This window comes from Pogona vitticeps, chromosome 3 (genome assembly GCF_051106095.1).
Source record: "Pogona vitticeps strain Pit_001003342236 chromosome 3, PviZW2.1, whole genome shotgun sequence".
In the NCBI taxonomy this organism is placed as follows: Eukaryota; Metazoa; Chordata; class Lepidosauria; order Squamata; family Agamidae; genus Pogona; species Pogona vitticeps.
In genome coordinates, this window is record NC_135785.1 from 263473384 (window position 1) to 263498466 (window position 25083).

Sequence of the window (25083 nt, forward strand, 5' to 3'; positions counted from 1 at the left end):
TCCAGATTTCAGGCAATGGGCTCCAACCGATTCGCCGGTTTGGAAACTGTTTCACTGTTGACCTTCAAGCCCTCTAACAGGCAAAATAAACCGCTTTAAGAAGTTACCACCAGCATTCAAACCAACTCAACTTTGGAGGACCTCTACCTGCAAGCCCCTTACAAGGCGGCTGTCTTTTGGGTATGCCTGAAGCGAAGAGGCGGAACACAACACGACTCCACAGGCTGAGCTAAGCCAACCCAGGGAGCGTGGCTAGGAGAGAGGCTCCCGTACACACAAAGACCACGTTGTGCCACAGCTGCCTCCATCCTGCTCCTCCTCTCCTTTCCTAGCTCAGTTAACCTCTGAGGAAATGAGGAATTTAAACAGTGCCATCCCATTCTGGCGATTCATCAAGGAGGGAAAGACAAGAGTCAACGAACAAGGAAGAGGTGGGATGGTGAACCAACGTTCATGTGTCACCACCAGCTGAGAACACACAGAGGTCAAAGAGAACACGTGTTTCCAACAGGACCTCTTTTGAGCGGGAACCACCCACACAGAGATGCTCACGGCTCATTTCTCGTTACCAAGTGGCTTCTCTGTGAGGGGAAGGAAAAGAGATGATGGTCGGGAGCAACCAGGCACGCCCAGGCGTGTGTGAAATCGGACAGGCTCCCTGCTAAATACGGGGCTGCGTGGAAAACAGTTTTGGGCAGAAGCAGGACACAGGCATTGCAAAAGTCATCTCAGACCCAGCCGAGTGGGGCTCGTGATCCCAAAGAGGATACCCCCTCGCACGGGGGACCAGGTCTCTGAAAAGTTTCTTGCTGCAGGAATCTGCTGCCTCCATTCAATGCCGCTGCAGTTGGCAGCTTCTGCCACCCCTCAAGGTCTTTTCAATGGGTTACGCTTGTACTGTTTAGCGACTGTCCGTTGCCCTTTATTTGGGGAACAGGCCAAAGGGGTGGGTTGGCTCCTGGCCTTGCTAGCGGCTGCAACCCCATGTAGCCAACACTGGATTTATTAAAACAGGAAGTTTTGGGCAGGTCAGCTCCTCCCTCCCCCAAAAGCGGCCACACATCATTTTTACAACACAGAAGATGAGGGCCGGGCCGCCGATTGGTAGGAGCTGGGCACTGAGAGGTCTCAAAATGGTGGGGCTGTGTTGCCTCCAGCAGCCTGGGGAAAGGCCGCTGAAGAACGGCCCGCTCACGGAAGGTCTTTTAGCTTTTGGAAAAGGAGTGGCTCTGCCTCCTTCTGCCCAGGGGAGGCGGGGGTGGAGTTTGCACTTGTCTCACTCAGGGAGGCTGTTGGAAATGTCCTGTGGAACATCCTGTCTCAGTGTTCTGCCTTCTTTCTGGGATGCACTTGGGCGAACTTAAGCTCACGTTGCAGGCTCCTCAGTCAAGGATTCTGAACCGACCACCGTTGAAAGGAAAGGGCTTAAGTATGGGATGGGTGGGGCTGACCTATGTTTGTGGGGATGTTGAACTACATCTGATGGGTCAGACTTAAGGAGAGAAGCCGTGGAGTTTGTCCAAGACAAGAGGGTTCAAAAAAGGTCAGTCTTAAAAAAAATACAAAAACATACCATGTGAAATACAGATCTCACATTTAAAAGGCCTCTGTGCTGCCAGTTCCCAGAGATTTAAGGCTCTCTCCTCTCCAGCAGCGACCTCTGACACAGTTCAGCAGGAAAGGCTTGTCACCGGCGGGCCCATGCTCCACAGGCCACTTCCAGAGAGCTCACTTCCACAGTCCGTAGGGGCTTCAAGATCGCCGTTTCTGCACACAATGCATGGCTGCTGAGGCTCATTTCTTCTGGAAAAAGCCCATGATGGAGGCTTGCCGGTTGGCTCTGGGGGCGGCTGCCCCCCTTTTGCTGGCTTTCTTCTCCTCTTTGGAGTCTTTTTTGGCAGCCCCGAGGGAAGGGTGGTGGGACACGGGGGGCTTGTGAGCCGGCGGGGGCTTGGACCGGAATTCCTCTTCACTGTCTGTACAGGACTCACTCTCGTAAACCTTCTCAGTCACTGAGAACAAAGGAAGGGAAAAAGCCGTTACCATGTCTGGTCCACCTTTGGTTTGTCCACTAAGACGTCAAAGCCCACGACGGATGCCCCCCCAACCCGCTCTTTCCTCTCCTGTTCTCCAGAAAGCCATCCTTGGGCTGTGCAAAAGTTTAACCGCTTTTCCTTGATGGCTCTACTACAAAATGTCCCGTTTCCTTACCCTCGATGAACAAGTGTCGAAACTTGTCAATTTCGCCTCCCCCCCCTCCACCCACCCAGTTCTGCAAAAGGAACATTTGGACCGGCAACTTGGAAGAGAAGACAAGGACTCCGTGCATCGTGTTCTTTCCTTCCTGCATTCGAGCTTTTTGCCAAAAAAGCTTCCCGAGAACGGCAGCCACTCCGTGACGAACTTCGCCAGAGCTAGACTGTAAACCCAGAAGGTCAGCTTTCCACAGGAGACCATTTAATCCAAGTTCTAAATGGGGAACGGCAAGCTTCCCAGTCTTGACATGTTTAGAGAAACCCGAGCTTAAAAAACAAAAGCCCCCGAAGATCTTTTGTTGGAAGAAAGGTCTTTGTTATTTCAAGCGCTGGCTACGGGAAGCAAGCTGGCAGGAGACGGTTGGCTGGTGAAAGCAAAGGGGGGGAGCGCCTTTCCCTTCGGAGAAGCCTGGACTGAATCTGGGCCCTGCAGCACATCTCCTTGCAAAAAGAGGCGCCGAGCCAGACTCGAGGAGCCAAACCTTTCACAAAACCATTTTCAACTTGACAAAACCCAGGGCTAGAAACTGGAGGGACTCGTGATTGGCCAGGCGCCCCCGCAGGGTTCTCTGTACACAGGCGGGCCGCTTTCAAGAGCTGCAACAAGCCGACGAAGGGGGCCTGCCTGGAACGGGGGTGCCCAGAGTCCCACCCCACCCCGATCCTGAACCCCCACGCAAGCCACTGACCAATGCTTATGGCTACAGAGCAGCAAAACCGGCAACCGTCACCTTCCCGGCCTTGGAACGCCATCCTGCTCCTCTCCTTTCCTAGCTCAGTTAACCTCCGAGGAAATGAGGAATTTAAATAACACCATCCCAGGTGGGAATGGCAGACACTTACTGCCCCCTCCCCAGAGGAGGGCAGCACATTTGCCAAGGTGGGTGCAAACGTGGACATCTTTGCTACTGGCCGCTACCACCTTCTGGGTCGACCGCGCTCCTGGCAGGTCTGGCTTCTTCTTTCTCTTTTATTTTAAAGGGCTGCATTATGAACACCAGTGATTTTGAATCACTTCAGCCTCATCTCTCAAGAGGCCTTCTCGCTTCCCTGCATAAAACAAAACACCTCTTGGTCTCCAATAGTGACACAAAAAGAAGCTTCCTGCTCTAGCATCCTTTCTTCCTCATACGCAACTGCAGGCAAATTCTGCAAACGGTGAACATTGACCCGGTACAATTGGCCAAGGTTTCTTTCACCCAAAGGGGGGGGGGGGGGGGAACGCGCTGGCTGCTCACCTATGCAGCCCTCTTCGTCCACAAAGGTTCGGGACTTCAGGACCCGCTTACGTTTCCGCTTCTTTTCTCCCGAGGAAGTCTGAAAGGGGACAGACAGCACAGCGGGTGAGAATAAAGGACCCTGGTGCCACGTTCAGCTGGATCCGTTGGTCAGAAGCCTTTACAGGCCAATTCCAAACTCTGCTAGGAGTAAAACAAGGGAGAAAGAAGGAAGGGAATCTCAAAGAACTGCACCTGGTGGCTGGAAGCTCACAATGCTACGTTTCCAACCCAGCTGGGTCTTGCCCGTGGGCCCCACCTGCCTTCTAGCCTAAAAACTAGCTCTAGAAGGGAAGGGAGAAATGGTCCATTCCAAGGCACAAGGTTCGAGCAGAGGGCCTTTGGGTTTCTCTGGGAAGACAATAAGGAAGGAGGAATGACTGGCAGCCTTCACATCTTCTAGTCAGGGTAACAAAGGCAGCAGCCCCCCCCCCAACTTCGGTGAGTAAATGAGGTGAGAAAGAGCTTTTCAAAAGTCATCACTGTTTACAGTGACTTCCTTAGGGTAACCTTTCAGAGCATGGTGGGATTCCCAGTAAAAAGCTGCCTCCTTCATTTGCTCATGTTCTGTTGCAGGCTGGCCCTTTAAACGACTAGTTTGATCTGCAAGAACTAAACACAAAGAAGAGGAAGAGGAAGAGTGAGGAAAAGGAACACAGAGAAGTCGAACGGTTGGTTTCGTTGCATCGATGGGCATCTTCTTCAAACCGACCGGAGGAAAATCTGTAACACTGGTTAGAATGGAAAAGCTGACTGTTCCATTTCAATTCCTTGGACCGGCTGTCCAGTGCGTTTCTGAGTTGAACCTGGGCATACTAAACCAAACGTAAGCACTCTCAAGCACATATACAGAGGATGACACATTTAGAATAAGTCTATTTACCGGGAATAGCTAGAAGCCAGACAGTGTTTTATAAGCAGAATTGAGTCAATTCTTCCAGTCTCCCGTCCACCACCACCACCACCCCTGATCCGAGGTGAAGCTTTTACTCAATTTAGTTTTGAAACAAAACATTTTGAGCTTAGAGGACTATTAACAACCACTGGCAAGCCGCACAGATCAGTTTTGTCTCTGGCCAAATTTTGGGTTTTCACAGATGACAGCAGGACCCATGATTTGCTGTGTTGAACTTAACGGCATCCTCTGTGGCTTTGAAGGTTTTTAAGTATTTACTTGATTTTAAAGTGTATTTTTTTTTACAGTGGGTTGGTTTACTTGATCATATGATTTTTTAAAAGTTCAATTTGGTTTTAATCTGTTTTCCTTATTTAAAGGAATTTGCAAGCCACTTTGAAAGCTTTTTTTTAAAAGCAAAATGTCAGGGTATCGACATAAGAAAATAAAAAAGCAATAAAGAAATGAACTTACCTCTCGACGCACGGGGTCTGCAGATGGTTTCAAGGCTGGCTCTGGCTCAGGAGAAACGTCTTTCACTTCAGGAGCAAGAGGAGATTCTGGAACCTCTGAAGGAAGAGAAAGGAATTCAACAGTCATTGTGGAGCTATGGCCCCATGTGAGTTTGGCAGAATATTGCTGTGACATTCTTTATCTCTTGCAGCCTAACTTGCCATTGAAATGTTCATCCAAGGCCTAATTTTCAAGATGTGCTGCCACCTCGTTTTTTGATGGCCAGCCTAGGAAATGAAGGGCCCACAAAAGCAAAAGGCAATTTGTGCATTTAGTCCTTTCTAACTAGCCAAGACAAGCTCTTAAAATGTTTCAATTTTTTTTTAACGTCACAGAGTACGTACTGTAAAACCTGGTCAGGGGAATTAAGTAAACAGATCTTTGCAATTCTTTTATGGTTATGATTAAAAATGCTTTGCCTGCTACCAACCTCTGTACCAAAATGCATGCGTTGTGCCTATTCATTCATACATTCATTCATTCATTCATTCAACAGCTGGACTTCTTCCCAATGCCGTAAGAAATCTAATTTCCTGAGGAGTCCTTACATGCTTTCAAGTCAATTCTTACATGTGGTAACCCTGTGCAGAATAAAATGGGACTCAACAAGGGCAACGCTGCAATCTTTCTCAATCCACAAAGGATCCCTCAAAGGGCATTTTCAAAAGAACCTGCTTGACTTATCCACAAAGTCCAACCTGGCATAACTCTTTAATCCCAGGACAACTGTTTTGAGTCACAGGACGGACGGTGTCTCTCTTCATCCATTCCACCTGCGGTCCATTTTGACAGTCCCTAGTAGAAACCTGTGCTGTTCGGTCAAGGGATGGCAACATCTGGCAAGGATCAAGCCGATTCCTAGCTTCTGCAGGGGCCACAAAAGAGGCTTGTCACAAAGTCATCCCTCGAGATGGGATTTTTGGATCTTCTGGACTACAGCTCCCAGAATTCTCTCAGAATTGCCTAGAGGCAATCCTTCCAGCCTTATAATTCTGTGATCTCATTTCAACATGCCCCACCACCAGCAAGTGTGGCACAGAAACTATGTTAAGCACCAGTGACTATAGCCCTGAAAGGTTGCAGAGGAGCCCTGCTGAGTTCAAGGGAGGACTACGTCTATGCGAAGCCTGAGAAGGTTAGCAAGCTCAGCAGGGACTAACCTCCCCACTGTCCCCTGCCAGGCTTCCGTCTCTGTATTTTTTTAAAAAATATATTTTTATTATTTTATTTTTTATTTTTTGCTCATGCTGTAGTCACAACACACGTCCAGGAAGTGAAATCAGCCCAGCCTATTAGATCACTACTGGGAATTATATTTGGACAAGGCGTGAAGCCAAGCAACCTTTTGCGGGTTAATTTGGGGGTATCAAATCAGAAGCTGTCTGGCTTGCGATGGCTAGGAAATGAACTGCGTTCTTAGGGAGGGGGATCTGTGAAAACCCTGCAGCAGAAGAGAGGGTGGGGGAAGACATCACACCTCGAGATGGGCAGCAGCACCTGGAGGCACCCTTTCTAAGCAGGCAGTCTCCTAAGATTAAGCCTCGAAGTAGGAAGCTGCAGAGAGCAATTGAGACAGGGAACTAAAATCTTCATATACCCAACAGGGACCTTAGAAAATTCACTTGCGGGTTTAGAAGACTCAGACACAAGCTAAGCAAGAAAACTCCCAGAGGATTAAGGAGGATGGCATGGGGAGGATGGGAGTCTGTTTGCCGCCCCTATTCCTGTAAGGTTACCGGAGAGCCTATAGCAGGTGTGGCCTCTATCAAGCAAGGGACATGGTGGTGCTGTGGGTTAAACCGCAGAAGCCTCTACACTGCAAGGTCAGAAGACCAGCCATCGTAAGATCGAATCCACGCGACGGAGGGAGCTCCCCTCGCTTGTCCCAGCTCCTGCCAACCTAGCCATTCGAAAGCATGCAAATGCGAGTAGATAAATAGGTACCACCTCGGTGGGAAGGTCACGGCGTTCCGTGTCTAGGCACACTGGCCACGTGACCATGGAAACTGTCTATGGACAAACGCTGGCTCTATGGCTTGGAGACGGGGATGAGCACAGAGCCCTAGAGTCGGACACGACTGGACAAAAATTGTCAAGGGGAACCTTTACCTATCAAGCAAGAGCTGCCTCTTTGGCAGGCAAGCTAGCACCCCTTACCTGCCAAAGCAAGCAGGACCCTTTGTACCCAGGTGGTTCTAGACAAGGAGTCGCAGATGGGCATGAGCAAAGCCATAATCGAGATAAGGAGGTTCACTGAAATCCCTTTCTGTGATGCACAGGATGAGGCCCTCAAGATCAACTATCAGTGATCATTGGGCATTCTTAGCCACCCTGGGGCAACCAACACTGTCCTACCCGATTGTGTTTCCTTCTGCTTCCCCCATGCTGACGATATTAATGACACTTCAATGGTGGGTTGACCACAGGGACTTTTTAAAGCGGTTTTATTGTTCTTTTACTTTTGTTTTTAATAGCGCTTTTATTTGTGAAATTTTAATATGACATCTAATGCTTTTTTTAAAAAAAACACTGTAATGATTATTTACCTTTTAACTCTGTTGTTTTAATACTGCAAGCCACTTTGGATCCATTAGAAGCCTCAATTTTCTCCCCTTCACTGGATTGTTGGATCCTCATTTTGTTCACCACTTTCCTACTTGTTCAATTCCAAAATTATTGTTATTATCATGATTTGCCCAAGCTCCCTGTCCTGGTCCAGTGCAAGCTGGAAACTTTTGTTCTGAGAAAGAAGCTCAGGGAGGCTTGGCTTAGCTAAGCCTCAAAGCTTTCTAAGGCAGGTTTTTCTTCCATGTGGATCACACCGACGTGACTGCAAGGCAGACAGGATTCTCAGAAGAGAGAATTATGGGAGCTGTAGTCCAGGAGGCAGTGGAAGACAGAAGGGCCTGGCGTGCTCTGGTCCATGGGGTCACAAAGAGTCAGACGTGATTTAATGACTAAAGTCCAGAAGATCCAAAAATCCCATCTCAAGGGACGATTTTGTGACAAGCATGTTTCCTGGCCATTTAACAAGACTGAACAAGGAGAGAGAAGCCAGCCTCTGGGGGCAGAGGAGTGTTATAATTGCCATTGTTCCTTTTCAAAGAGCCTAAGATGTATTCAGACTATTAAAAACCTGGCAGAGTCATGGAATAAACTGATTTCCACTCACCCTCACTATTGCTGCTGTCAGATTCAGGTTGTTTGATTCGACGTCTCTTCTTCTTCAGAGTCTCAGCCTCTTTCTCCTCACTGTCTGACCTCTCCGCCCTCTTTGCTCTGTGAAAATAAAAAAATAAAAGGAAGCAAACAGAATAGATGGGCCATCACAAATGTACTTCTGGGGTGCGAGAAGATCCTAGAACAGGAACTTTGCCCAGTAATTTAGAACAAATGCAGCATTTTTCACATCAGCTGCCTGTAAACAAAGACGACAGCTTGTACCAAATCCTTATGCAAAGTCATCAGCACACCCTTGAAATTCCACTCTTCTTGGTGGAATTGATCTGAAGGGTACTTTACATGGGCCATGACAAGGTTGCAGTTTAAAAACTATACATAAGTATTTGCCGCCCTACAATGAGATGAAACTTGTCTTTGTACAGTGTTTGCATCTACAGAGAACTACCCAGGATTTGGAAACAAGAGTGCAGCTTGAAAGTCAGGTTTCCAGGATGATATAGTAGTACTGGCATGTGCCATGTGGTGTAAGAACTAGGGAATCCCAGCCAAAATGGGTATTGGCCATGCAGGAAACAGAGAAGGAAACATCACATTTTCCCAGAAAGAGACAGCAGTCCAACGGACAACCATTTATTTATGATTTCTCTGAAATGATATAACCTTGCTCGGGGCCTTTGTAACAACAGAGTAGGGCATGAAAGCTGAAAGCACTGCAGAGGCAAAATTCAAAAGAGGTAACGTCCCTACTGCCGATGGTTCTCCTCCTGCCCAGAAGACCAAAAATAAATAAACAAAGTGCTTGACCCCAAGCACAGTTTTACCCTGACAGTGACTCAATAATCTTCTAACAGAACTCCCCACTAGGGGGCAGTGTCTCAGAATTCTGGAGTGGCTGTTAAATAATATTTTTTTAGCATGACTATAATTTTTAATAATAATAGTAAGTTCTGACTTATGAAGAGCCTTTGCAGGGTTCTCTAGATAAAGACTACTCAGACGGGGTTTACCATTCCCTTGCTTCTTTCTAGGGGTGCCCTGGAACTGTGTGCAGCTCACCCAAGGCCACCCAGGCTGGCTTTATTCGAAGGAGTCACAGCAGGGAAAGAGAATTCCCACCCTTTTGGCACCACAGGGGGATTTCTACCTCCATGAGCTACCCAACCAGATGGTTATATTTTTTGCTAGTGAGAAAAGAAGGTATCAAATGCTCCATTCAGCTTTGACGGGGAGGTGCCAGCTACTGAGCCTGGAAAGCAGACGCTATTATCAGCCCTACAGCTCCTTGGCTCTTCGACTAAAAGGCACTTTCCTCTCCAAGCCTTGGGAATAAAAACCATGGGGATAGCTGGCTTCATCTGGAGCAGGGGCATCACGTGGAAAAAAAAGGACCCACGCAACAGGAACCTGCCTAGGCTATTCATCACTTACATATACAGTGGTGCCTCGCTTAACGATTGCCTCGTTAAATGACGAAACCGCTTTATGATGAAGTTTTTGCTATCACTTTTGCGATTGCAAAACGATGTTCCTATGGGGAAAATTCGCTTAATGATTATCGGTTCCCTGCTTCGGGAACCGATTTTTTGCTAAACAATTATTTAGAAACAGCTGATCGGCGGTTATAAAATGGCTCCCCGCTGTGTTTTCAGGCTGCCCCTATGGAGGATCTTCGCTGGACGGTGAGTTTGCAGCCCCCTGGAACGCACTGAACTGGTTTCAATGTATTTCAACGGGTTTTTTCGTTTTGCAAGACGGTGTTTTCGTAAGACAGCAATTTTCGTGGAACGAATTAACATCATCTTGAGAGGCACCACTGTATGGCACTACAGATAGATTTTTTTTTTTGCCTGTCAGGTGGGGCAAGAATTAAAAGTAAATAAAGTACAATGGCTGCAAATTGAACTCTGTAATTAAGCAGAATGGCCGATCCTTTCTTCCAGTCCTGCGGGGGATTTCTGTAGGGATTGACCAAAATACACGGCTCCATATTGGCATGACAGGTGTCTGCCCGTGCCTCATTCGCTGTAGGCATCGACCAAATCTGGCACGTGTTTTTGTCTTTTTGTTTTATTTCTTTGGATTTTGCCTTATCTACTTGCACAGACCAACACGGCTACTTCTTCTAAAACTACACATGTTTGGTACCACTGAGCTAAATGAAAAAGTTCTGGAAAATTCAGAAGCCTCCAGGTTTTTTTTGGTGGCATTTTGGCAGATTCCAGTAAAGGTACAGCCCGAGATGTCAATTACCTTTTCTTTTCCTTCTGGTGGACTTTGGAAGGTTCAGACTTCTTCCTGGGTCTCTCAAGATCTGGAGCATCAGAGGACATTCTGGGTTCCACCGAAGAAGCTGCCACCTTCTCCTCCCTTTGCTGCTGAGACTCAGAGCGGCCCTTCCCTGTGCCTGTCACACAAGTCAAAAAAGAAAGGCTGCCGCATCATGGACCAGGAGGAAGAGGTAATTCTGAACTCCCCATGAGTTGCTTCTTATCCTCTGAGGATACTCAAAGCTACAAGCTGCACCAGATCTATTTATTTAAAATATTTCAACCCAGCCTTTCCCTTTAAAAAAGGACTCAAGGTGGCTTACATCACTAAAAGGCAAGATTTAAAGCTAACAGTATGTACACAAATGTTAAAAAAGATCAAACAAAGACTACACTAAAAAAACAGTAAACCAAAGCAAGACCAAAACTAATTCCAAGCAGTAAGGTACAACCATCAACCAGTCAGGAAGGAAAAGCCTATGTTAAGCCGTCTGACACCATCGGCTCAAGTCAACAATTCCAAAAGTGACCAACCTTTATTCTCCAGGAATTCCACAGAAACCAAGGGGTCCATATCTCCCTTCAACACCTGGCATTTTATAGGCAGACCAAGGAATTGCACAGGGTAACAAGATCGTGTTTTCTGACTGCTTTTGGAGCAGTTTGGTGCAATCTTTTTCCTGGCGATCACACAACACATGGGGAACGGTGCTCCAGCCCGGGCCAGATCCATGTCCAAGCTGGGACTTTTTGGTCCAGTTGTAGGGCTTCTACTTTTGGGGGGGGGGCACAATGGATTGATGTGGACAAAAAAGTCACTTTAAGGGAATTTGCGCCTTGCAAAGCGACCCTTTCAGCTCCAACTGGACAGGTGGTGCCTTTCCAGCTGTCCGATAGCACCCTAAAGCTTACAGCTTTGAAATATTACTTCTTTGGACAAAATAAATTAAAAAGAGAGATTCTAGGACTTCAGATTGAAAAAAAAGAAAGCAATTCCAAGCTGTGACGAGACTAAAATCGAAGTCTACATTTGGAGCAGAACAAGGTAGTAAAAAAAGACCACATTGCTTTGAAAAGTCAGCGATGATCACCTTTCTTGAAAATAAATATTGTGCCGTCTTTATTTTAAAAATTCCTGTTCAGTTAAAAAGGAACACATCATGCAAGGGGTTCCCAGCCCTAGCCTTTCCAACCTGTTTTCTACTTGCCTTTCATTTATTTGACCCAAGAACAAATAAAGAGCATTTGAATCCCAATTTTTTTTTTGCAACGTGAAATAGCACAGCTTATTCTAATCATGCCATGTATACAAACCCAACTTTGCCAGGAAGAGTCCACTGAGCTCAGTGAGATTTCACTTCTGAACAGATACGTTTAGGTACAAGTTGTTCATTTCACTCCCTCTGAACTGACCCTAAGTCCCAGAGAGCCAAGGATCTAAACAAACATTGCCATGGGCTGCCAGGGGTTCTTGGCACAGGGAAAGCGAGAGATGGATTTAAAATCCTTACTCAGAGCAGCCTTTCCAAAGAAGTTGTTCAACACGTTTCCTTTAGCGGGTCCCTTGCTGCTGGTCGCAGGGGCCTGGAAGAAAAGAAGGAAGATCCTTAGGAGAAACCCAAGGCCACAATCCACCAAAAACAACTCTTAAAAAAAAAAAACAACAACCGAGGGGTGCTGCAGGAGAGAGCAGGGGGCAAGCAGACTCTCACCTCACCTGACCCAAGGATGAAGAGTGTGTCATAAAAAACCAGCTTGGAGATTGGAAACTTACACTCGGTGCCTCTTTCGCCTCCGCTTTAGCTTCTTTGTGCTTGTCCTGGGATTTGGTAGCCGATTTAGCGGCAAACATTCCCATAATGCCACTGGCTTGCTGGGAGGTGTGCTTGGAAGATGTGCTTGGGGCATGTCCATTCGTCACGGGAGCCGCGGCTGCACTGGTGCTACGTGTCGGCTGAGAATCCACCTGTGCAGGGGGTTCAGCCTGGGGCGTTTCAGCCGCCGTCCTGGCCACGGCAGCAGCACAGTGAATGGCACTAAACCTGGATCGGGAACAAAAGCAGGCATGAATTAGCTAGCCTTGGGAAGTTTCATCATCTAGCTTTACTTCTGTCCTCCTGTGCCTGATGCTGTTTCCAGTAGATCTGGGTAAAATGGAAGCAGAGGGAGACGCGTCTGTCCTGCTCCTTAAATATATATTAAAAACTATTCTCCTCAATTGAGGGTCCTCCTGACTATGATTCTAGACTATTTTATTTAAAATTGTTTTAGGCCCTCTTTTAAAGATGGACTGGCGTGACCAACACCAGCAATGGCGGAGGCGTTAATATAACACTGTGTTTCGCTGAAAATGAAACAACGACAAGCCCGATTGGGAAACTGCACTAACTTATGTATAAATACACAAACTGTGACAGCGAATGGCCACTGGTTAGTAAGTGATGGCTTGCATTCCTGGTTGTGTGCCAAGACATGCCACTAACATGAGACCAAGACTGTGAGTGGCAACCCATTAGTTAGCAGCAATTTAGCACCACCGTTTGCACCATTACACTAGTGATCACATAAATGCTCAACAGAATTCCGGCTAGTATATTCAAATGCAGGCCTAAAATAGATTATATTACTTCAAATAGGGTTTGGCAGGGTTTTAATAATCACTTGTTCAAGCACTGCACTGAAGAAACAAAGAGAATACCTTTCAGTATTAACTTTGTTAAATGGGGATGGCTTCTCAGTAATCATCACCATCATCCTTAGAACTGCAGAGCTGGAAGGGCTAGAAGGGACCCTATGGATCACAAGGGATTGCTCCAGTGCTGGAGGCCTTCAAGAGAAAACTGGACCACCGTCTGTCAGATCTGCTTTGACTTGGGTTCCTGCCTTGAGCAGGGGGTTGGACTGGATGGCCTTAGATGCCCCCTTCCCATAATTCTAGGATCCTAAGTCCAGCCCCTGCCAAGACTAAACTCCCAAACTCTGGCCCTGCAGCCAGATCCCTAAACCACTGAGCCATCCAGTGCAGAACAATCTCAGTCAGAAGCACAGAAGGCAAAAACTTGGTCCCCTTAGTGTACGTTCAGAACTGCCTGTGACCGTAAATATCAGCACTGTGGTATGTGTTTGGTGTGGGGAGAACAGATCAAATTGTTTCCTATTGGAAAGGGGGGGGGGAAATCAAGGTCCCAGGAGGGGCACACCTGTAAGAATATGGTATGGGTACTGAAGATCAATTTCAGGACAGACACGCCCTGAAACAAAGGTAAATAGAACTGAGCTCACGCGAACACACAACAGGTATGTCATCCGGCCAAAACTCACTGGCTGCATTTCTGCAGGTTCGCTTTGATAATATCATAGTCAGTGCTGTAGAGCGGGCTGCTGTCCTTCAGCATGGCTTTCTGGATGCTGTAAACATGTACGCTGGCCACCGTGGAGAGCTTTGACTTCATGGCTGAAATGGAAACAGAAGGTCTGTGAAGGAAAGAGCTGTTTCTGAGAGGTGTTGGTTCCACACTGGGCTAGTTCAAGCTTGAGGGCGAGAGGAGGCTGCTGGTGGACAGTGGGCCGCTGGAGGCAGAGCCTGGCTGCATGGACTGGGAAACCCTGGGAACCGAGAGTCCATTATAGTAACTTTTCCAAGTGCTGTTTGGAGGACAACACTTGCTGTGAAACACAGTTTGCGCCACCCTTTGCCTCCGTCTGCAGGCGTGTTATGTGACCACAGCCATGCGTGGGATCACAATGAGGAACAAAAGCCATCTTTCCTCAAATGCAAATATAAACTTGTGAACATTTTATTGGTTTCTGTGCATCTCCACTCAAAATGCTCAACGCTTATATCTTTTAACCAGTATTTGGCATCTGCTGGTGGTCCTCAAAACTAAAGAAGAAATTATCTCCTTTGTAAGACTTGTTTTAACTTGTGCTTTTCTGTTCTCCACAGCTGGGGGAAGCTAACACAGTTTAAACACTGGGTACAAATCAGTTTGCTAAATCCCAGATGGACTGATACACATAACTGCAGTTTGGACAAACAAACAGGAAGGATGGTGCGAGCAATGTAAGCCCAAAACTCATAGCTGCTATGCTTATGCTAACACTTGTTCTAGCCTGTGCCTGTTACCTTTGGGACATTATCTGAGGGTAGAGCATAGGCAGTTTCCATGGTCACGTGGCCAGTGCGACTAGGCACGGAACGCTGTGACCTTCCCACCCAGGTGGTACCTATTTATCTACTCACATTTACATGCTTTCAAACTGCTAAAAACTTAAGAACTCAATCTTCCATAAAGTGGTAGTCTCAATGAAAAAATGGGATTTTAATTAAGATCAGATCCAGGTTGTGGGGCGGAAATAGTGGGAACTGTTGGTGGAAGAGTCCATAGTCTCATTGAGATTTGTTGTTCTGACAAAAAAGGAAAGTGGAGAGAAGTGGAACAAGAACTCTGGACTTAAAGAAAGCTGATTTCAACAAGCTTAAGAAAATACCGAGCAAGATCCCAGGCTAGAAGTACTCAAAACAAAGGAAGTTCACGATGAATGAGAGCTTCTTATAGGTGAGATAATGAAGACACAGTCACAAAAATACCCAAAGCTGAATGGAAGGAACCTTAACGAGAGAAGCATGCATTATTCCTGGCTAGGTAAACTCATTACCCAGGACTATGGTTCTTAAATATCCTCACTTCTGGCAGATACGTGTTTTGGCTGTCAGAACGCACTCAATGCAAGACGGTCTACCGCGCAGCCAAATTATGGCTACAAAACCACTTGCAGTCAAAATGTCTAGCTGTACGCCTGGCCCCGGAGATGAAGAAATGCTAGCCCTGTCATAACAATCCGAGAGTTTGCAGCCAAGGGACTTTGGCCAAGGCCTATCGGATCCCACAAAGGATGGTCTGCTTACAGCAAACGTTTGGTGGAAAGTCTGGCTCACCTCAGCAGTAGCTGGCTACAATTTCAGATGATCTCCCTTCTGGATCATGCCTGAAGACAATGCCCACGAGGGGCCGAATGACCCGTTCTTGCAGAAAGCACTCACACAGAGGAATCTGCAGATTCTAGCTAGCATTGGTCGCTGGAGAAATGCTGTGAATGCAAGTGCGGGGCTGTGATCTTAGGGTCATGCTGAGCTTCTGAGGCTGTCAAGAGTGCTTCTGCCACGCACAAGGGGGGGTTAGGAAGAGTCCTCTGTGCTCAGGCAGTCCTGTACAACCATGTCTCCAAGTCCGGAGCTAAGGCAAGAGCGCCACGGCCATCATGCAGTCCTTCCAGAAGTGCTTTGATTGTATTCCTGCCTTGAGCAGGGGGTTGAAATTGATGGCCTTTGTAGGCCCCTTCCAACTTCACTTTTCTATGAGTCTAAGTGCTCTGTGGAATTTCATCTCTCAAGCACTACAGAAAGCAAGCCAAGGGTCAGGGTCCAAAGCATGGATCCGACACTTCTCACAGTTCTGAGAGAAGACAGATGACTTTGTTCTAAATGGGATGTGCCGAACATGAGAAAGGATGGAAGGGAGGGAGGGAGCTAGCAAAGGCAGGAGAACCTTTCAGTAACAAGGAGATAAGAGAAGAACAGCTCAAACAAGAGCAGACATTCCCCTTCAATTGCAGCTAGGAGGGGAGCCTTTCTCCAAACAAGCACTTCAAGAAAAGTGGCAAGGAGAAATCAGGTGGTTCAGTAAGGTTTCTCAGTGAGAATGTGGGGGGGGGGAAGACCCCCCCCCAAATTCAAAAAGAGCTGTTGTCAATGGAATGGCTGGAGGCAAACTGGGATTGGGCAAGAATAGGGACTAAGGATCCAGACGATAAGAGCTGAAGTTAGCAGAGGGATGTGGACTGTCAAGTTTCAGGTAATTCCAGGTCTTCTGTCCTCAGCATCTTTATACACCTTTAATGATTCTCCTTCCCCAGCTTTTGGGGTTAGGGCAAGTTACATACGAGGTACATAATGAAAAAATGCCCTTTCTTACGCTGAATCCCTCCAGCGGCAACCTCAAACCCTCTGCAGCCTGCCAAGAGGCACAAACTCTTGTTTCAATTCATCAGCCTCTGCAGCCAGAATTTGTGTTATTCTGATTTTGGCATTTGGAAGCATTGTTTCAAGATGTAAAACTCAATTACTTATTTAAACATCATAATCAGGATATACTTTTGTTTCACAATCACATAAAAAGAGAAATAAGTTGGTCCCTGCCACAAAGATCTTCATGTTGATGGTAGTGGAAAGCAACATGTGATCTGTAGTTTTTTTAAAAAAGAAATCTTTAAGCTGCTTGAAAAACTTCTCTCTCTTCTTTTTCTTTTCTTCCTCATCTGTTTGTCTTGCCTTTCCCCCACTCCCCAAGCCTGATAGCAGTCCTGCGTTTTTTTAAATTGATGCAAGCCCGTATGAAACAAGTCTTTGAAAAACAGGATTTTAAAAGTGACCTAATAAGTGAAGAACTCTCATAAAAAAGAAATAGCAAGGGGAGAAGGGTAGGTGAGAGAGAGCTCGTAATAAAAAGACATGACTTAACACAGAAAGTCAAACATTTCTGGAGAAAAGGGAATTTTCAGCTAAAGAGCTGGCAGAAGAAAGAGCAAAAGCTTAAGAACCCCTTTGTCCTTGAAACACCAAGCCTGGTAAGTCACCAAATCTACCACTTTTGCATCCATTCTCAATGTCATCATATTTATATTCCGTATCCCCAAGATAATATTAAATCTTATCTTTTACATTTTGGAACCATGCTAGAGAAGACCATCTCCAAAAGCAGCTGTCAAACAATACGTTTGGCCTCTTTAAAAATGGGCCAATCCCAAGCCTTCTCGGGGGAGGAAACCCAAGACAAATTCATCCACATCTTTGTCTGCACGCCCTGTGCAAATCACATACAGGTCATCTTTTGCTGGTCTCAGTATTGCTTTCCGTCTAGCCTTACCATCTAGCTCATCTTCTTTCACTACTGCAACCTTGTGGCCCTATAAAGAAATGAGAGCATATTAAAGCAGCCAAGGATTTTCACTGTCCCAACAACATCAACAAGTCTGATTCTTAACATGTTTAACATATAATAGATTAGATTAGATTAGGCATCCTTCAGTCTCGAGAGACGATGGTCACGTGCTCCGAATGGAGGACTTGGAACAGCGGTTAGTGTGGCTCAGAAGGCCGATTCGAGAGTAACCATCCCTTCCACACTGGAGACCAATACAATCTGTCCCCTGTCCAACTCCCTGATTTCGCTGGTTTCGGGATGGCCTCTTGGCCTCGGCCTGCTGGACAAGGGTCTCTTCAAAATATAATCATATAATAAAGGTTTCAGTAAGGTGCGTTTCCAAGAAACCCAGTCTCAGCCTCCATTCCATTTCCCCCAAATCTATTTATCTTTGGGGGAACTTTAAAAAAAATCAAGGAGACATGAAAATAAATGGCATTAATGTTCTCACCCAGCCAGCCGAGTTAGCTCAGTGAGCAGATTTTGCATCATGTATGAGGTATGCCAACCCACCATTCATGATACAGGTATATGATACTGGATAGCAGGGGGGGCACTTTTTGCCTTCCCACATGGCATGTGAACACACCCATTTCAATTACCCATTTTTCAGACCAGCGATCCACCTTTCAGTACACCCACAAACAGCAAAGGTTGAAAGAAGAACCTCTTCCAGGAGAGGGTAACTTGTCCCATACATAGAGACGTGCCATAGATGGCCACAAGTCACCCCTACATTTACCTTTTCCCCATGGAACCATGGCTTTTATTCCTTCTACAGGGATCACATTCTCTCAATGGGACAGGTGGGCCCTAAGATGACTACGGTGCCTGGGAGTGACATCCCCTTGACATTGAGTCCAGTCAAGTCCAACTCTAGGGGGCGGTGCTCATCCCCGTCTCCAAGCCGTAGAGGCAGCGTTTGTCTGAAGACAGTTTCCTTGGTCACGTGGCCAGCATAACTAGACACGGAATGCCATTACCTTCCCACTGTGGTGGTCCCTATTTATCTACTCACATTTGCATGCTTTTGAACGGTTAGGTTGGCAGGAGCAAACTTTAATATCTGGCTCCAAAAGGTCAATTAAAGAATTATTTAACAAGGGCTACATATAAGGTGACCCACGACTCCCCAGAAAACATTTTGCAACCTCCAGGTTGGGAAACACTGTTTTCTACACAGATCAAAATCCTTTTACTGAGCAGTACTGGCAGGATAGCACCACCCTCTGCTGGTCACTGAACAGGACAGGAACTAATCTATCATTTCAATTTGCACAGTCCCTCAGTCTACAAGATAACACTACCAGAACAACCTGTTACACATACTCTTCTAACAGAGGCAGTGCTAATTATGATACATCTCTACTGATAAGACTTTATGATATTTAGAACTTCTCCACAGAGAGGATGGAAAGGTGGTACCCTTGGTACACAGAGCACAACTGGCAACTCATGCAAAGAAAAAAGAATTAGCCAATTCGTTTTCTAAACCAGACTCAAGAGTGGCCAAATGGTTACCAAACATAGAGGTGACTTCTGTTCTGTTCCACCCAGTGTCCAGCAAGCGCCCCCTCTTTTTTTCCACAGGAAGTTATGAGGCTTGACCATCCTAGTCCACATTTATTTTTTTCACTACTGATAGCTCCTGTTATTTGGTCTGTACACTCAGCTGCAGCTCTGACGCAGACTATTAGAATGAAGATGGTTCCACAGCAGTGCTTCACAGCTGGTGGCTACCGGGTCAGTCATTTTGTTCGTACCAGTATTCCTTTATTGCTTTCCCCCTTGGACTGGTTTGCTCCTGAGGTCTGCGGCAACTGTCACCTTTTTTTTTTTTTTGCTACAGAAGAAGCAGAGTACTTACTATGTGTCCATTCTGGATGAGGTTTCCTGCCACCAGATAGGTGACATGCAACTGGGCTCCAGAATTCTCCTTCCGTTTTCTTTCCACATATTCATATAACATCCTGTGTGCAAGAGAAGACAGATACTAGGAAAAGTATAACCACCGCAGTCTTTGGTTAACAACTTAGAAACAGTTTACTTTAGGAACTGATCCAGCTCATGCTTTTCAGCTCAAAGTAAAAACAGCTGAAAAGGTTTTCGTTTCTCCTCTTCTCATAAACATCAGAAAAACTTGCAAACTATTTCCTGGAGGAGCACCTCTTGGTGCTACGGCCACAGTAGTTTACGTTAGTGGATACTGCACCACCCAAAAATTATCCCTTCATTAAATCGAAAGCAAGACTTCAGGAAGAAGGGTTCTGATATGTTCCTGAAATTTCATTCTTTCCACATAAGGAACATTTTGTATGAAGGAATGTTCAGCAATGTCAGCTTCAATCACTCAACAGGAGCTGCCTCCATGCTATAGCCAAGAAACAGTTTATCTCTTCATCTGCTGGTGATGAGAAAATAGCCTTAATGCCGCACACTGAATCTTGGTAACGCCAGTCAAAGGGTCTTTTTAAAAGAACCCATGTTGTATAATTTGCCACCCCTTGTAAAGCTTGAGCGTTTGTTGCTTGTGTCTTGCAAAACAGGTGGATGATATACACACACCTACCTCTTCTGCAAGAGACAAGCCGTTAAATGATATAACATTGATTCTTTTTAAAAGACCCTCTTGTGATTATTAGTGATTTCAGGTTTAGGAGATGGTTGTCTATGTCTCTCCCACCTGAAACAAATAAGTGCTTTTAAAAGCTATCAGGGTTAAATCATAGGAATGTAGTTGCATAAGTCAGGCACTAAGAAAAGCGCTAAAAGCCAACGTGATGCATAGCGTGATGGACTAGGATTCAACAGGTAAAGGTAAAGGTTCCCCTTGATGTTTAGTCCAGTCGTGTTCGACTCCAGGGTGCGGTGCTCATCCCTGTTTCCAACCCATAGAGCCAGCTTTTTGTCCGAAGATAATTTCCATGGTCACGTGGCCAGCGTGACTAGACATGGAACGGCGTTACCTTCCCACCGAGGTGGTAACTATTCATCAACTTGCATTTTTACATGCTTTCAAACAGCTAGATTGGCAGGAGCTGGGACAAGCGACGGGAGCTCCCTTCATCGCATGGATTTGATCTTACGATGGCTGGTCTTCTGACCTTGCAGCACAGAGCTTCTGTGGTTTGACCCACAGCGCCACCACGTCCCATGGCTTCAACAGAACTAAGGTCAAACCCCTGCTTGGCTACAAAAACCCACAAGGGCTGAGTGACAATGGGAAAACCACTCCCTAAATATCTCCTATATCTTGAATTAGAGTCATCATAAGTTGGATGAGACTTGACAGCACATGATATAAAATATAGAAGAGTCATAACAAACAGTGAGGGTGAAGGCCGTATCAGCAAATTTCCCTCAGCTATCTCCCCAAAGTTTTCAAAACACTGTTATGTATGTTTCATGAACAGTGTCTCCATATTTACCTCCAAAGATCGTCTTTCCTAAATTTACAACTGAAAAAAAATTGCAGAGGCCTATGGAACTTAAGCTTATCAGACATGAAAACCACCCAGAACATCAACCAAGTGGCCATAACTCCAAGAGCAAAATGAAACAAAACAAAGCCCATATGGAAAGTTTAAGCAACTCAATCAAAGGATTTTTAACAATCTGTCTAATTGGTTTTGCAGACCAAAAATAGCTTTATACCATACCAAGGAAAAAAGTAAATATACTAACAAAAAGTAACGTACTCATGTGCCCCTGGCTTTTGAAAAATATGAACTATAGAAAAGGCTCAAATATTTTAACTAGTTCTCTCTCTCTCTCTTTCATAAAGTCTGAACTTACACATTGAGGGCTCCCCCCCTTCAGATAAAGGTCACAGAGAAAGCCTCTCAATCCTTTTGTAGTATTCTTCCCCCAAAGACCACCTGAGCCTCATGCTCTCACTGGTGAAGGTGTAAAGACTTAGAGCATCTCACAGCACTTGAGTGTCTCTGTATTCTCCACATAGTCACTGCATACTAAACTTGCAAGACACATGTGGGAAGTTTGAGTCAGAGTCTAACCAGATGGGCTAAACACTGCAAAGGCAGAGTTTTCTCTTTTCTCCATCCAGACGTCAGAGACAGAAAGAACAGAAAACAAAAACCGAAGAACCCAATGTTTATTTTTAAGGGTGTGCACAATTTGTTGATGGAAGGAGAAATTTTTAAAACTCTTCCCAAAAAACACTTCTTAAATGAAGAAAGACTACACTGACACAGATGCCTAAAAGTGACATGTCAGGTGGACACGGAGAGTAAATCATCTTTCAAATCTCAGAGAGTGTTAAGTCCTCAGAGAAAACCATGTTCAGATTTCATCCACTGCTCCGGGTACAGAACAGGGAGACAAAACACAGCCTGCATCTCCCGGCACTCCTAACCACTGGTTAGGTAAGTTATAGCTGACAGGGGCTGCAGTCCAACAACATCTGAAGGGCTTCACTTTGTCAAGCCCTGAATGTATAGGAGGTATAGGATCATCAATACTTACTGCTTGGCTTGGTTGACGTGAACACCTAATGTATAGCTCAACCATTTGTATGTCACCTGCAATAAAAAACATTCCAGTGTTAACATACAACAAATGACAACACACTCAAAAAGAGATGAACAAACACATACAAACCTGCCAAGGTCATATAAAATTCCGCCTGTTATCTCCCTTGTCACGCTACCAGGCATTGCTGCAATCTCACGTACACCACTATGAGATTTATTTTTTATTCAGTATATGTACTGCCCGATTAGTGAATGCATGGTATTCTGGGTGGTGTACAAACAAGCAAAAGGACTGACATCCTCTCTCTCACACACAGGCATGTACCACCACTTTTTGGGCTCTTGTCTACAATTTTGCTGCATGATCCATGAAAGGGTTGTGCTTGGTCTGGAGAAGTAGAGTTTTCTGCACAAACGCTGCAAAGTTGCTTGATTTATTTATTTAGTGGTTCAACCAAATATATCACCCACTTTGACATCTCTGTACTCTTGGGAACTACACAGCCTTTTCCTTGCTCTTCCCTGTGACAAGCCCACCCCCCACTTTAACGTTAGGAGTGAAAAGTGGGACGGAAAGCCTCAGAATAAAAAAAGCAAATCATACCAAATTAACCAGAGTAATCCTGCTTCCAGTAACCTTTTCTTTCTTTCTTTCCTGTGCCTGTGAACTTGCTGTTGTCTGCCACCAATGATCATTATTATATTGTCCCAGATTGTCCCCCCCGTTTTCCATCACCTCCTTCCCTTTCTTCCCAACTTCTCCCTTTCCCACATGTGTGTATATACACATGTATATATATGTATGCATACGTGCATGTAAACATACATACACAAACATCTATCTATATACACATACATACCTACTGTGTTTCCCCAAAAATAAGACAGGGTCTTCTATTAATTTTTGCACCAAAAAACGCATTAGGGGTTCTTTTCAGGTGATGTTTTATTTTACAGTCATGTCATCATTTTCTGGTTGCTGCACAAGGGCGGAGGTCGGGGTTTCGCTTAATTGGGGCTTATTTTTGGGGTAGGGCTTATATGACGAGCCTCCTGAAAAATCCTACTAGGGCTTATTTTCAGGTTAGGTCTTATTTTGGGGGAAACAGGATATACGTATACATATTCATTCATACATGCATGCGTACACACAGACGCAAATATATATATATGTATACAAAGGAATACATGTACACACACAGACACACACACGAAGATGAGGTTACCAGAACTGGCCCCTAGGGGGAGGCAAGACCATGCTAGGTGTGGCGTTCGCTACAATCCGCGGTTTTCCAGCACCCGCGGGGGCCTTGCCTGCCCTCCCCCCTCGGATACGGGGGTCCTATTATATCCCCCACTTCTTTGAGCCGCAGCCCAGCTCGCCCGCCGCCCCCGCCCATGTTTCCCACCCTCTCTCCCTCCTCAAGGCCTTCCCTCCCTCAGCCCTCGGGCCTCCGGTCGCCTTCCCGACCCCTCAGCCACCGCCGCCGCCGCCCCCCCCCCCGCCAATCCCCCGCTTACGACTCGGTTCTGGTCGGTGACGAACTCGTCGATGTTCTCCAGGTAGAGCTCGTCCTCCATGGCGGGGACGGGCAGGCCCGAGTGGCGGGAAAGACCAAACCCCCTCAGCGAGGAGGAAATCCCGCCGCCTCCATGGCAACGGCAGTGCCTTCGCGCGCTCTATGGCGGCCGCGCAGGGACATACGCACCTGGCGGGCGTTTCCGTGGCGACGGCCGGCGTCCCTCCGCATTGCGCACGCGCGCACTACGGGCGCCGTGCAGGGACATACACATTCATCACTCTGTCGGGCGTTGCCTTCGCGAGGGCCGGCGACCTTCCCGCTTTGCGCACGCGCGCACTACGGGAGCCGCGGTGGGACTTTTTCCTACAGAGGCAAAATTACTCGGAGAGGAATCGGGAGGGGGAAGTAAGCGAGGGAGGGCGTGAGTTGTCCGGGCAAAGACTTCCTTCCATAAAGAGTCCTCTACCGACAGTATGGGGATGCATAGCCTGGGGACTCTCCCTTTTTTTTGGACTACAGTTCCCAGAATCCCCAACTATCATACTGGCAGGGGGGATTCTGGGAGCTGTAGTTCCTCCCGAAAAAAGGGTGTGTCCCAGGCTCTGCTTCAAAGGTAGACTGCTGCTGGGCGTGGAGGTTCTGCATTATCATCCTGATTGGAGTTCTACTACATTTAGTTTGGTCCGATTCCTTTCCCTTTCATGTCTGGCCAAAACAAAATAAATAAAACAATTTTTTTAAAATCCCCTTATTTAAGACTTTTTTTAAAAAAAGTTCTTTGTCTGATTCCCTTCATGAATTTGTCTGATTCCTTCCCTTCCATGTCAGGCAAAAATAAAACAAAAATATTTTTAAAATTCCCCTGATTTAAGGGCGTTTTAGCTCTCCTTTTGCTATAAAAAAAATGGAAAGAACTGTTTATGAAGACGATCTTTATCCTAAGGTGTAATCTAGATTTAAGATACCCAAGATAGAAGGAAAAAGAGAGAAAGAGAGAGAATGAGGGGAAAGGGGGGGTGTATAATAGAACAAGCAGGTGGACAGAGATAGATGGGGTGGGGTGATGCAGTGGCTTCCACCCAGTCACACCAAAGGCTGCTAATCCCAGCAGATCACACACACCCCAAAAGTTCAGGCTGATGACAACCCCCCCCCACCCTATAGCCTCAAATCCCTTCTCTCTCTCTTTCTCTGAGTCTCTCACTGACCCGTTTCCCCGTGTGCCCCCTTCTATCCAAGTGTTATGGGAGGAAGAGGAAAATCCCCCGCCAACCTGTTCTCCCTAGTTATGCATCCCAAGCCTTCCTGCCTTACAAGTACTGTACTGGTTTCACAAAAGAGGTGTGAGATTATTGTGTTCTTGGACCCCCCCGACGGCCAGAATTCCAGCACTGTGGCCCCGGGAGGGTCCTGGGAGTTGGTATTCCAACAACCGGCACATCTCCGGAACAAATCAGGATCCCCGTACAGACCAAATTGGACCAAGGTGCAATCTATCAGCACGTTTGGGAAGGACCCAGGGGTTGCAGAAGGACAACATGAATCAGTGGGGTGGGAAAGAAAGGTGTTTTCCTTATGGGGGGGGAAAGAAACCCATTAAAACATCCTGGAGAATACTGACTGTGTTCAATGGTTCTAGAGTCTGATGAGTTGTACGGCAGTGGAAGTAGAAAAGGTTGTACATTGTGCAACCT

The 25083-nt window shown here is 46.3% G+C and overlaps 1 protein-coding gene across 1 annotated transcript; it reads right to left on the bottom strand.

Moving 5' to 3' along the window:
* Positions 1–1536: 1536 nt before the first annotated feature.
* POLD3 (DNA polymerase delta 3, accessory subunit) lies at positions 1537–23590 on the bottom strand. Its single transcript, XM_072993413.2, has 12 exons — positions 23388–23590; positions 21859–21914; positions 19241–19343; positions 17317–17356; positions 13712–13844; positions 12165–12432; positions 11902–11974; positions 10374–10527; positions 8113–8219; positions 4902–4996; positions 3494–3572; positions 1537–2012 (listed from the first exon to the last, which is right to left on the bottom strand). Exons 1-12 carry the CDS (start codon positions 23445–23447, stop codon positions 1795–1797), a joined length of 1386 nt encoding a protein of 461 aa, XP_072849514.2. The 5' UTR covers positions 23448–23590; the 3' UTR covers positions 1537–1794.
* Positions 23591–25083: the final 1493 nt, after the last annotated feature.